Source organism: Callospermophilus lateralis, chromosome 2 (assembly GCF_048772815.1).
Source record: "Callospermophilus lateralis isolate mCalLat2 chromosome 2, mCalLat2.hap1, whole genome shotgun sequence".
NCBI classification, from domain to species: domain Eukaryota; kingdom Metazoa; phylum Chordata; class Mammalia; order Rodentia; family Sciuridae; genus Callospermophilus; species Callospermophilus lateralis.
Window position 1 is genome coordinate 31,096,144 of NC_135306.1, and position 13,475 is coordinate 31,109,618.

General features: G+C 37.3%; 2 protein-coding genes across 2 annotated transcripts in view; both read right to left on the reverse strand.

Moving 5' to 3' along the window:
* Nucleotides 1-785: 785 nt before the first annotated feature.
* Nucleotides 786-9,523, reverse strand: Cavin4 (caveolae associated protein 4). Its single transcript, XM_076843245.2, has 2 exons — nucleotides 9,004-9,523; nucleotides 786-3,194 (listed from the first exon to the last, which is right to left on the reverse strand). Exons 1-2 carry the CDS (start codon nucleotides 9,409-9,411, stop codon nucleotides 2,511-2,513), a joined length of 1,092 nt encoding a protein of 363 aa, XP_076699360.2. The 5' UTR covers nucleotides 9,412-9,523; the 3' UTR covers nucleotides 786-2,510.
* Nucleotides 9,524-9,950: 427 nt separating this feature from the next.
* Nucleotides 9,951-13,475, reverse strand: part of Tmeff1 (transmembrane protein with EGF like and two follistatin like domains 1) — a 92,338-nt gene continuing 88,813 nt past the window's right edge. The window contains exon 10 of the mRNA XM_076845750.2: nucleotides 9,951-11,036. Coding sequence (XP_076701865.1) covers nucleotides 10,952-11,036 — 85 coding nt within the window. The 3' untranslated portion in view covers nucleotides 9,951-10,951. The remainder of the gene's footprint in view (nucleotides 11,037-13,475) is intronic.

The window sequence follows — 13,475 nt, forward strand, 5'->3', positions numbered from 1 at the left end:
GAGACAAATGTTGCTAATGATTTCATCCAAATAAACTGTTTAAAGTCTGTTATATATAATTTCTAAAAGAGATAAGTACATCAGTAATCTGTTCTGTGTTGTTTTAAGCTTTTAAAACAAGATATTGCCTGGAATATCCCTTACATTAAATAAGATGCATGATTTTGCAAATTATCATCTTTATACCAAGAAAACAGGGTGAGAGTAGAAGAAATTATCAATGTGGAATTTAGGAATGCCCTAAATATAAAAAGTGTCAAGAGACAGAAGAAACATGGAAAACCTGAGCAGCAAGAAAGCAGTACAGGATTACTATGAACCGTCAGCGACATGAAATTGTTTTAGTGGTTTCCAGGGTTGCACTAAATCTAACATGAAGAAGAGCTGACCGGTTTATAACTACTTCCTCATCAAAATTCAAATGCACCTATATGAGAAATGTCCCATAAAATGTCAAGTCTGCTTATATAATGGTCAGTAAGCAAAATTCCCTGACAGTAACATTTACAAAAAAAAAAATTGTTTTAACCCAACTGATAAATATTCTACCTAGTGATAGAAAAAAACTTGCCACTGCTTTACATTAACTTCTTTACATTCTTCCTTAGAAACGTACATGCTACAACAAGGTTACTACATCAGACTTTGTTTGCATGTTGTTGTTTGATTAGTAAAAAATATAACTAGGACACTGACAACAAACTTTGCAGTATGTCTTTTCAAATTCAAATTTATTATGGCTCTTAAGAAAATGTATGATTAAGGCATCCAAGCTCCTTTTAAGCTGTAATAAAAATGTTTTCAGATTTGTTCTTTCAAAGTTTTATTCAATGTTGTATATACTTTAGTTTTCAATATAAAAAGATAATGAGATGAACAATTTATGATTTTATGTATTCAGGCAGAATGAAGAGAAATCATGCTGAATCAAACTCCCAAACTCAAACATCTGGGTAACTGAGTCAAATATTTTAAGGCTGATTTGTGTGTGCCTGTGTGTACATGTCTATGTTTATTATTTTTAACTCTACATGATTATCTAAAAGTGATCTGAGTGAGGGAAATTAGTATAGCCAATTATTGTCAAACTCTTCAAATTCTAACAATTTCATCATTTCTTTCATAACAACAAAAAAAAAAAAAAAAGCAGAAGTTTTAAAATGCTGTAAGTACAGAACCAGATGACCCTTTCTTTCTTTAGCAAAAAAAGCTAACTTTCTGACTACACAGATCTAAAGCTAACAGCTAAGTGGAATCTGGTTTCCCCAAAGCAGCTATGATGAACGCCTGTAAACCCGTTTTAGACAGCTGGGCCCTGAAGGGCTCACTCTGGGAAACAGAAATCTTGGAGGTCATTTCCAAATCCACTGCATCACAGCTGACTTTAGAAAGGCCACTTGACAACAGAGCCACATTCTTACATCTCATGCTCTTCATACCAAAGTTGCTGTATGAGCTGGGGATGTGGTTCCATGGTAGAGCACTTGCCTGGCGTACGTGAGTGCTCTGGGTTGGATCCCCAGAACAGGGGTGGTGGGGGTGCTGCTACAGTCCACCACAGATCTAAATCCAAAAAAAATTAGAAAAGGATTTTCCGGGGAACATTATAAGACCCACCTAAAACCCAAAGTTTTGTTTAGGTCTTTGGTGAAAAAAAAAAAAAATGGTCATTTATTTTTCACTCTTGATTCTGTGAAGACTCCTGAAGACCAACTTTACTTTCTGTCCAACCGAGGCCTGCAGTGCCTGGTGCTCAGGGCTTCTTCAGAAGGTCTAAGTATTTGATTCTGGTTTTGAGGGAAGAGTGTGGTTTCTATTTCTCTGGATGTGTTTCTTGTTTCCCTAGAATGTGTAACATTTCCCCTGATCTCACAACAGCCCTCTGAGAAGAGTAGGACAGACAAACCCTTTCCATGTCTATCAATGAGATTCAGCAGATGACTCACCAGGTGTCTCACCATTAATAAAGCTATGACACTAAAACCAAATATTCCAGTTCAGAACTTCAATTTTTTTTAACGCAAAAGCTTCAAAAAGGGGTGTGACTCTTTACTTACAAAATAACCTGTTGATTCAAACATCTGGATTAGTTATAGTCTCCCCTTTGAGACTGGCTACAACATTAATCTAGACCAAAATTTAGAATTCACTAGGAAATGATGGGCACAAATTTGTCCTTCATTTATTTTGGATGCCCAAACATCTACCTGGCCTGAGTTAGGCAACCACTTTCCTGATGTCCAAGAGAAAGGTTAAACTTAAAAAGCCACCACTGCCATGAGAAAGAATGATGTAAGAGAAAAAGCTGCTGGAATCATACAGGCTCAGGGGAAACAGAATTCCCAAGGAAGTAACAAACAAAAGTATGCAACATTTATATGATCTTCAAGATTTTAAACATAAGAAATGAAATAGCCCTACCATTTTTTTTCCTACACAGCATAAAAATAAATAACTATTCAAACTAAAAATGCATGATTAAGGAGAGTAGACTGACTCTGAATTCTTCTTTATGAAGACTGCTTTAAATCTAACAAAAGAGACTCATCATCCTCCACTCTCACTTGAGGTTTAAAAGTAACCTTTAAAGGCTCTGGGGTTGGGATGTCCCCGCCTTCTCGGGGAGCATACCCCACCCTGGTGGCCTCCTGTTCTGTGTCACTGGGCTCATCAGTGTGCAGCTCATGGACAGGGCCCAGAGATGGGCTCCCTGCAATGATATCCACACCCATCTCCCTGTCCCCATCCAGACCTTGGGTCACTGTGGGGTCCTTTGCTTTCCTCAGGCTACGCATCTTAAAAGCTTCCTTTGAGGGAGCAGCATTAGAAATAGACTTCTTAAATCTCTCCCCTGACTGTTTCAGCCTCTCCCCTGACTGCCTCAACCTCTCCCCCGACTGCCTTAACCTTTCTCGCCTCTCTGGAGTCACTATTCTAGTTCTAATTCTGTTCACTTTCTTGTCAAAATTCTGTCGTGTCTTCTGCATGTTTTCTTTGGAAAATGCCTTTTTGATGTTATCAATGCGCTCCATGCCTGACTTTCTAAGCCTGGCAGATCTGCTTTCTTCAACATAATATTCTTCATCCGAAGAGAGATCTATTGGGGGATCAAAGGCTTCATCTTCCTCCTCCTGATTCTCAGTTAGGTTTCTGTCTTTAACAATAGACAGAGATGTTGGACACCGAATCTCTTCCTGAAGGACAGAAAAAAACAAAGCATATTAGTGCTTCATTTGTAGTAAAAAAACTCTTACCTATGGTCAACCTGCAGACCTCCTCCATAATCCTTTCTCTGCTGCTCCTTAAAATAGACTCCTATAGTGCAAGAATTAAAATCAAGAATCAATAAATGGGATGGATTCAAACTAAAAAGTTTCTTCTCAGCAAAAGAAATAATTAGTAAGGTGAATAAAGAGCCTACATCTTGGGAGCAAATTTTTACCCTGCACACATCAGATAGAGCACTAATCTCTAGGGTATACAAAGAACTCAAAAAGCTAAACACCCAAAACACAAATAGCCCAAAATAAATGGCCAAGGACCTGAACAGACAATTCTCAGAAGATGATAAATCAATCAACAAATATGTGAAAAATGTTCAATATCTGTAGCAATTAGAGAAATGAAAATCAAAACTACTCTAAGATTTCATCTCACTCCAGTCAGAATGGCAGCTATTAAGAATACAAACAACAATAAGTGTTGTCGAGGATGTGAGAGAAAAGGCTCACTCATACATTGCTGGTGGACTGCAAACTGGTGCAGCCAATATGGAAAGCAGTATGGAGATTCCTTGGAAAACTGGGAATGGAACCACAATTTGACCCAGCTATCCTTCCCCTCAGTCTATACCCAAAGGACTTAAAAACAGCATTACCAGGGACACAGCCACATCAATGTTTACAGCAGCACAATTCACAATAGCTAAACTGTGGAACCAACCTAGATGCCCTTCAGTAGGTGAATGGATTAAAAAAATGTGCTATATACACACAATGGAATATTACTCAGCAATAAAAGAGAATAAAATCACAGCATTTGCAGGTAAATGGATGGAGTTGGAGAATATAATGCTAAGTGAAATTAGCCAATCCCAAAAAACCAAATGCCAAATGTTTTCTCTGATATAAGGAGGTGTATTCATAGTGGGGTAGGGAGGGGGGTGTGCATGGGAGGGCAGAGGGGTGTGGGGGGAGGCATGAGGTTAGAAATGATGGTGGGATGAGATGGACATCATTATCCAAAACACATGTATAAAGACATGAATGGTACGAATATACTTTGTATACAACCAGAGATACGAAAAACTGTGCTCTATAATGTGTAATATGAATTGTAATGCATTCCACTGTCATATAACAAATTGGAATTAAAAATATTATTTTTAATTGGCCTTTCTCAGGTTTCTCACTCGTTGTCCCTTTTCTCACACTTTATCTTCACTTTCCCCCTTCTCCTAAGATGAAGACCCATCTAAACGATGATCAGACTGCTCCACCCGGATATAACACAGACACCTCAAACTGAGCAAGTCCAAAAATCAACACCCACCCACCATCCTCTCCACTTGCACTTTTCCTGTACCTCCCAGCACCAATAACCATCCACGTGCTACAGAAGACAGAAACCTCAGAATTGTCACATCAAAGTTTCCTCTTCTTGCCCCACATTCAACAGTTTGCCAAGTACTGTCACTAACTGTGTGTGATAACTCACCTAGTCCCCTCTCCCTTCACACTTTTCTACCAATGTCTTAATTCAGGTCCTTGTCATCTGAGGCCTGAACCTGTGCACTAATTCCTTACTTCTACCTCTTCAGTTTGAGCTGACCCTACTTTTCCACTTCTCCAGACCAGCAACACACAATACTCTCAATTCCTCCAGCACCAACAATGCCAGATATGTCAAAAGAATGAGAATTGAACTGGAAAACGTAACACACACGGATGGCCTTGAGAGTTAGACCAGACCTCAGATATAAAGAAACCCAACTCAATACTTACGGATCACTTCTAAAAATAAACAGGCAAAACTTAAAGACCATGAGGTTTATACACCATGAATGACAGTTTTCTAAAGAAACTGTTCCTACTTGAGATTAATTCTATTCAATTAAAAAAAAGAGAGAGAGAGAGAGAGAGCTGGGTTGTGCAAGCAGTAGTACAGTGCTTGCCTGGCCCATGTGAGACACTGAGTTTGATACTCAGCACCACATAAAGATGGATAAATAAAATAAAGGTATTTTATGTCCATCTACAATAACAAAAAACAATTTAAGATATAATAAGTACACTAGAGGGATTGGGGTTATGGTTAGCGGTAGAACGCTCACCTCGCACGTGCGAGACCCTGATATCAATCCTTAGCACCACATAAAAAATAAATAAATGAACAAGTGAAAGGTGTTGTGTCCAACTACAACTAAAATATAAATTTTTAAAAAAATATATAATAAATACACTAGAAACACATATACACATATTCTAAAACTTAGCCTGTCAGGAAGGAATCCCTGGAACCTTATTTCTTTGAATACTTACTTCAAATTAAATTCTTTGGCTACAGGATTGCAGTGTCTATGAGCTTAAAAAAAAAAAAAAGCAGAGGTGGGCGTATCATAACTCTCTGATGAATCAGAGGCAGCAAAAGTAGTCTCCCCCACCTCCTTCCTGACACCTGCTGCAGGGAGTAGCTTCAGCAACACAGTGTGGGTTGGGTTGGTCTGGCCTAAAAAAGGTATAATTAGAAAAGGAAGGAGCGGAAAAGTAATTACTGCTTGGTAGGGAAAAAACCCTCACAATCTTGCTATGAAAACTTCAGATATAGCTTGCCTCTGAAATCACACACTCCTCTCCTCAACTACACAACAAATAGTATAAAATCAGGCTTAAAACCAAAGCAAAATGCCAGGGACGGAGGTGTATGCCTGTAATCCCAGTGGCCTGGGAGAGGCTGAGACAGGAGGATCACAAATTCAAACTTAGCCTCAGTAACTTACTCAAAGTAAAAAATAAAAAGGGCTGGGGATATAGCTTGGTGGTTAAGCATCTCTGGGTTCAAACCCTGGTACCCCCACCTCCAGCCCCCAAATAAAAGTAAAACAGATGCAGAGTCAGAAAAAGTAGTTGCTATGGAAACTCTGTTACAACTCATTCTGAGTTAGCAAAACCATGAGTTAATGGGAAGAATCAAAGATTGTAGTTGATCTTCAATTATATTTGTTTATAAAAGTCTAGATTAAAAAAAATTGTAACATGTTTTTGACTCAAGAGTCAGAGTAAGCTAAATTTGACGGAACATCCATTTATCCAGGGGATTTTAGGAACATATAAGAATCTAAGGGAATAGTCAAATATCTCCCTTGGCCATTTATGTTTCTGATACCACAAGTTCAAGAAGATATAGTACAATTCCTAGCTTGCAGGATGAGAGGGGTCATGATGAAAATGTGTTCACATCGTAACTGTTTAAGAAATGCCAGGTATTTTTTAAAATGCCAATATTCAGGATTGGGCAGAAACTTAGCCATACAAAACTATAGGAGATATGAGATCAAAAGATTACAGCCAAGAAAATATTAGTAGAGGGAATGTCTCCACATAATCATTTATACACATTATGAAAATTTTAACTAATAACAACCAACTATGTGCATGTCATATACACTGTTCTAACATTAAATAAATTTATGAATCCAAGTTCTAGGTCCATTGTTAAATGTCAATATCTTTTCTCTATTTGCTTATAGAAGAATGGCAGTTGCTTTTTTTTAACTTTTTCTGGTAGTTGTAGATGGACAGTATGTCTTTATTTTATTTGTGGTGTGTGTGTGTGTGCGTGCGTATTTATGTGATGCTAAGGATGAAACCCAGTGCTCATATTTGCTAGTCAAGCGCTCTGTCACTGAGCTATAGCCCTAGCTCCAGCAATTTTTTTTTTTTTGACAAACTACTGTTTACTCTGAACAACTTAATTCACAAAATCTTAATGATATTATACCTTACAAGAAATGAGATTTGCCTTAAACTAGTATCTCTCAGTTCCTTTAAGTAACCATAGGGGCTCAAAAAAAAAAAAGTATGTTGCTAGTAAGTTATAGGGAATGAACAGGTGAATACAGAAACATAGCAACTTAAAAAAAGGAAATATGTTGATGGACAAACAGTCAGAACTTTTAGGAAACCTCTTCACTGTAAGTTGTGTAAATCTGGGCTAGCACCTGGTCCACTGCTTTGTACTAAAGTCCTCAAGAAAAATATCAGATGCCAAGTGTGTTTCCTGGCAGGCCATGCACAAACAGAGGATGAGATATACCCATTACTACAAATACCCCCAGAAGGAGAATCAAAGAACTGCTATCACATTGTTCAATATCAAATCTAGATCCTCACTACACATACTTAATCCTGGACCTGGCCTCTGAAAGTGATGTAAAAAGTTTCAGCCTGGAGAAGGGCCTCTAGGGACCTGGAAGGAAAGCAAAATGGTAAAGACTGCTAATGGAATAGTCCACTCTGTCCACCTTTGAAATCAGCATCCTTCTCTTTCCTTCCTATTCTTTTCCCTAACTAACCTACAAGCACAAGCTTTTAAAAACAGATCTAAAATACCTCTCTACTAACCTAGTGTAACTCTCATCAGTCAACAGAGGGCTATGGAGAACTGACCAACACATAGAGAATACTGTGCAGAGTTATAGGCCACATCCCTAGTAGTTTGCAAATATAATCCAACTGTCTTCCTATATCATTTTGTTTTTATTCTTCTATGGTTTTTCCCCTATGCACACAGGCATCCATCTTAAAAATATAGTTTTAATATGTATCGGTGAACATTCCTGCACATATTTCTGATGTCATGCTTAGAAAAAATTCTTTGACATGAAATTTTGGAGTTAAAGGTTTGGGTACTTTTAAAGTTTTTAATATATATCACGGAATTGCCCTCAAAAAATGTTGCATCAATTAATACTCCTGCCAGCAGAACATGAAACTGGTTGTTTTCTCCTACACTTAAACTGAGCATATGTTTTAGTAACTGCCAGTGTTTAAATATGTGAAAGATGAATTCTGTTCTTACTTATTTCATCCTTTGTGAGCTGCCAGATAATGACTTTCCTGGTTTTTGTTTTAAACTGTGGGAAGAGAGTTCCAACTTTTCCTTTTCATTTGTAAGAGTTTTAAAAATATATTGTACACATTATGCATTTGCCATGAATATGCTCCTATTTCAAAAATTTTGAGTGTTGAGCACGATTCTGGGAACTTCTCAATGTATTATTATATTAAATAAGCTAAGTAAAGAGACTTTGCAATCAGATAAATAGTAGTTTATGTGACTTCTGTATCTTTGGTATTATAATAACAATGTAAAAATGATTACTTGATTGTTAGGAAATAGATATTGTTTCTTATTATGACAAATGTAAAAATTCCCATAGACAAGTATATATTCTGAAAAGTTTGTATTTTGGGCTTTGTAGACTCTCCATGATGAGAAAAAAGATTATTGTTGGGGTACTGAACTCCAGTTTCTTCATTTTTTGTTGTGCAGCTGATCAAACCCAGAGCCTTGCACATGCTAGGTAAGCATCCCTTCCAGTTTCTTCTTTTTTGCAACAAGGAGGTGTTTTAAACTAGAGATCTCTTAGGTGGTCTAATTCTAACATTCTCAAAGACTACAAGAGGGCATCATGCTAATAAGGCTAATACACTAAAAGAGCTTCAGCAATATTAAATTTCAAAGGGAAGAAATAGCCTAAGCTATGAGCCACACAGTTCACATTACATGAAATGGTTGAGAGCTCAAAATACTGATATGATAGATAGTGCACTAGTTAACATAGAAATGGTTTTGTTCTGAGGTCCCTTCTAATACAGAATTCTACCGCATTAATATATACAATGGCTAAGATGTGACACTGGAAACCTCTGATATGACCTGTTGACAATTAAAGAATATAAGAGATAACAGAAATCAAACTGAACACAAGTGCAAGCTTACCTGGAATATTACCACACGGAATTTATTTTTCTTCATTATTTCCTCTTGCTTGGTTTCAACTTTTGTCACATGAACTTGCTGCTTCTCCACCCGGGCCTTCACATCTTTAATGTGAGCACTGACTTTTCGAGTTTTCTCAAACAGCTTGTTAATGACATAGCCTGTATTGCTATGTGACTGTGAAAGCTTCAACAGGTCAATCTGAACAGATTTTATGGCATTTTCCATCTCCCTGTGTCTTTCTTCTATTCTCTTCTGGCTTGCCTGCACAGTGTCCACAATGGTGGCTACCTTGTCCAGCACAGTCACAATGGTAAGAGCAGCATCTTGGTCTTCATCCTCAGTAATACTTGACAGGCGATTCTGGGGGATTTTATCAGCATTTGAAGCAGACCCATTCTGTTCCATTTTATTTATTTCTTAGTGAAAGATGTCCTACTGCAATCAATTCAGACACCTGGAGCACAAAGCCAGCTCAATAACAGGCAACAGAATTGCTGAAAGGGCTGGAAACCCCACCCCTGGAGAACGGTCAAGTATTTATAACGACAAATACCCATACGTGACTGTTCTGCAATATGAGCCCTTGCAAAGGACCCGGGACTGTTCCAAACATGCTTGCTGACTGACTAAGGGACTCAAATAGGACTGTGTGGGTAGAAGAGGAAAGCTTTTTTAAAAAGTTCACTAAAGCCACCATGTTACTAATATTAAGCCTTGAAGCCAAGTAATAAAGCAAATTCCAAATACTGGCTGAAGCTTTTGTCTTTAGATAATTTCAAGCAGTATTTGTAAAACCAAAGGGGTTTTATGAACTGAAATCTGCTTTTCCTACTAACTTTTTCTATTTTATACACTGATATATCAGTATCAAAGAATACTGTAAATAAACACACCGAAAGAGGCCATATAGTGAAAACATTATATTATAACATGCTTTTCCAAACCAAATATTAAAATTAATAATTTCAGTCATTATTCTTTAAATTCTACATGCATATTTTTGAGCATCTAAACTACACATTAAACAGCTCAATACAGTCTACTCACATTTCAGACCTTTAAACACTAACAATATACTAATATAGCTATGACTACAGGACAAATTTGGATAGAGGTCTTAGGTCATTTTTAAGCTCACTTTAAGAGCACCAATCAGTAACAATCATTTTTGTATTGTATTTACAAACACTGGTACAATTTGTTTATGCATGTTAAAACAAATATTTTGTTTAAAAATGAATGTGTACTAAAGTAGTTTCACTGACAGTGTAGGCTTTATTCCAATCTGTTTGTTAAAAGCCTATTTTAACAACACCTAAATCTACTTTTCAGTGATCTGTCGCATCATTACTACCAGGTACTTTTTCAAATTATGAGAATTATTTTTTCAAAGAGAGGAATAAGCAAATTCCAGTCCATACATCTTATAAATATTTCACATCTAACACACACAGCTTTACAGTTCATGCGGTAGGCAGTGTCTAAAAAAATCAGGTACTAAATCTCAAAAACATTTAAATATCTATTTAAACACAGTGTCTTCTAGAATTTTTTTTTTTGTAAGAAAAGTAATCTGTAAACATCTTTAATTTTAGTTCATGCTTGGTCATTTGCTGTGGTTATTGTAGAAGAAGTGAGTATGACTTTATAACCATTTGTGAAGTGGGTCCATTTTTGCAAAAATATTACATTCCATGGGTAAAGAACTAGTCTTGGAATTACCATGTGGTACAAATTTGTTAAATCAATTTCTGCATTTAAAAACATAAAACAAAGACTTCTAAACAGTCCAAAACTGTTGTAGCTGAATATTCTAAATACAGGCCAACAGTACTACACTAAAAATGTCCAAAAATAAGGCCTCTGAAATAAATATTCCCATTCTTTAAAAAAAGACATAATAAGTGTACATCACATGGTCAGTGTACATATAAAAGTCATGAATTTAAACCATTCTGGATGAAGTATCTGAAGTAAAATGACCTAGGTTTTGCTTCTGTCGACGTCCTCTATTGTTTTTGGGACATTTTCTGTTGCATCAAGGAAAAAAAAAAGGAAGAAAAAGACAATTTTGAGCATTTTGTTAAGGATATTTCAAACGTTTCCAAAGTAGCACACACTTCACACATAAAGCCCCACTGCATGCAATCACATGACAAGCAAACAAGAAGCTATTTGGTGCCAAGATAAGATGAGGGCAAACACAATGTCAGGTTGCTACCTTCCCCCAAAAGCAGGACACTGGAAGGATCAGACATATGGTTAGGGCCAGACACAAACAGAACTCATTCCCAGTGTCCATCCTACTGCATCTGTACCCCTGAGGGAATGCCCTTCCTGGCAACTCCCCAGTCACATAGATTGATAACATGAAATCAGTAACAGCAAAAAGGGCCTTGACTGTGTACTTCCCTGAGCATTGTGGCACCTTCAAAATGATTTTTAAAACAAGCTTAAATGAAGGAAGATATCAGGAAAAGTAAGCTTTTTAGCTTCAGATATGAATTACTCTACATGTTACTTTATTTTTATTTTTTTTAATAGTACTACGGATTGAACCCCGCTCTTTACACATGCTGGGAAATCACTTACACCATTGAGCTACATCCCCAGCCTGAATGCCTACTGATTTTAGAAAAAGACCCAAAAGGAGATGTTTCACACTGTGCTGGGCACACCACAGAACCCCTTGGGAACTGGGACCCCAAGGATAAGGGATATTCCTGGATTCTGCTCTCATTTTACTGTGATTTTTCTCTATGGCATTGTAACTGCTCTTATGCCTGCCTGCTAGATTGGAAACAGCTCCTGCTGTGCATAGGTGCCATATTATGTAGAATAGAATAAAGGGGCTGGGATGAATTCTGGTAATTTGGGGTTTAGACTTTGCTACTAACTTGCTATGCAATCTCAATTTTCCTCTATGTGAAATATTAGGAGTTAGACTAACCTCTATAATCTCTGGTTATAAAGGAATTCATAATCTGATGAAAAGTCCTATAACAACCAGTGTTCCTACTCTCACATTCCATACTTTTACTCAATTTCAAAGAGTTGCTTTGCCTTGACTTGAAAGCCTTAATGATAATACTTCCATTTTATGTACAGTTTTCAAAAGTTTCATCTTGCTAATCCTCAAAATTACTTTGAGATAAACAAAGCTGGAATCATCTCCATTTCATAAATTAGGAAACTGGTAGATCTGTTCAATCAGCACTAATTCACTAGGACCTTGTGCTGGAAAAGTTCCAACTTCCTGGGGCCACGGTTTTTCTTCTACAAAATAAGGGGAGTTTGGCTAGGATGACACTGAAGGTCCCTGCCAATCTGTTATTCTGTGAGTCTAAAAACATAAAAGATAATTTCAAGCATGAAAGAAAGGATGGCTCATGCAGTCTTGGTTAAGTTGGTCAGTGGGAACATTCTTTTAAAGGAAGATTCATCACAAGCAACACCATGTGATATGTGGACAGCTGTCCCACAATGGACTGTGTGGAAGAGGCACTCCTTAAAAATTCAATGGAGATAAGTTCAAGCATAATTATAACATTCCAAATCCAAGACTGCAAGACATTCTAGGGGAGATGTCACAACCAAAAAAACAAGGAAAAATATGTGATAAAAGCCAATGAGGGCTGGGGTTGTGGCTCAGTGGTAGACCCTTTGCCTGGTATGGGGCACTGGATTTGATCCTCAGCACCACTTAGAGAAATAAATAAAATAAAGGTATTGTGTCCATCTAAAACTAAAAATATTTTTTAAAAAAAGCCAAAGAGATGATTCTTTGGTTGTAGAGACAGTGAGCAGTGAAGACTGTGGTGTCCAAGTGGGCAGGAAGGCAGCAAATGGACGTGGTCATAAACTCGAGGGTACCAACTTAACAAGTACCCACTAGGTAATTTTAATTTAGGAATTGAAGATTACAGCACACTGAGAGTAGAATCACAGAGTAGGGCAAAGGTGAATTAGGGGTTACAAAAGGACTAAACTAATTCTATGACCTTGAAAAAGGTACTTCTCAACTCAGAGTTTAGTTTCCTCACTTTTCCAAAGGAAGAGGTTATCTCTAAGCCATTTCTCGGTATCTCCAACATCCGTTGATCCTCTTAAGTTGGCCTACCATCTGGCCTCAAAAATCTTTCCTTCCCTTTATTCCTTCTTTCATCTTCCAAATCACATACTCCCCCACTCCTGCTTTTACTCCAATGTTAATACCCTAAGGCATAATCCCCCCCACCCAATATCAGATATCTTCTCTATTCCAATGAAGTTTGCACATGACCCTTTGACTAATGCTTTGGAAAATGGTTTATACTAAACCCTTCTCTGCTGAAAAACCCTAGACTATTATAAAATCAAGTTTGAACCCAGCTCTCATGCAATAGGCATGCCTAACAAATCTATTTCCCAGCATGACTGCCATGGACCTTACTCTTGATGGTTCAGCAGAAGATGAACAATTTGGGAAT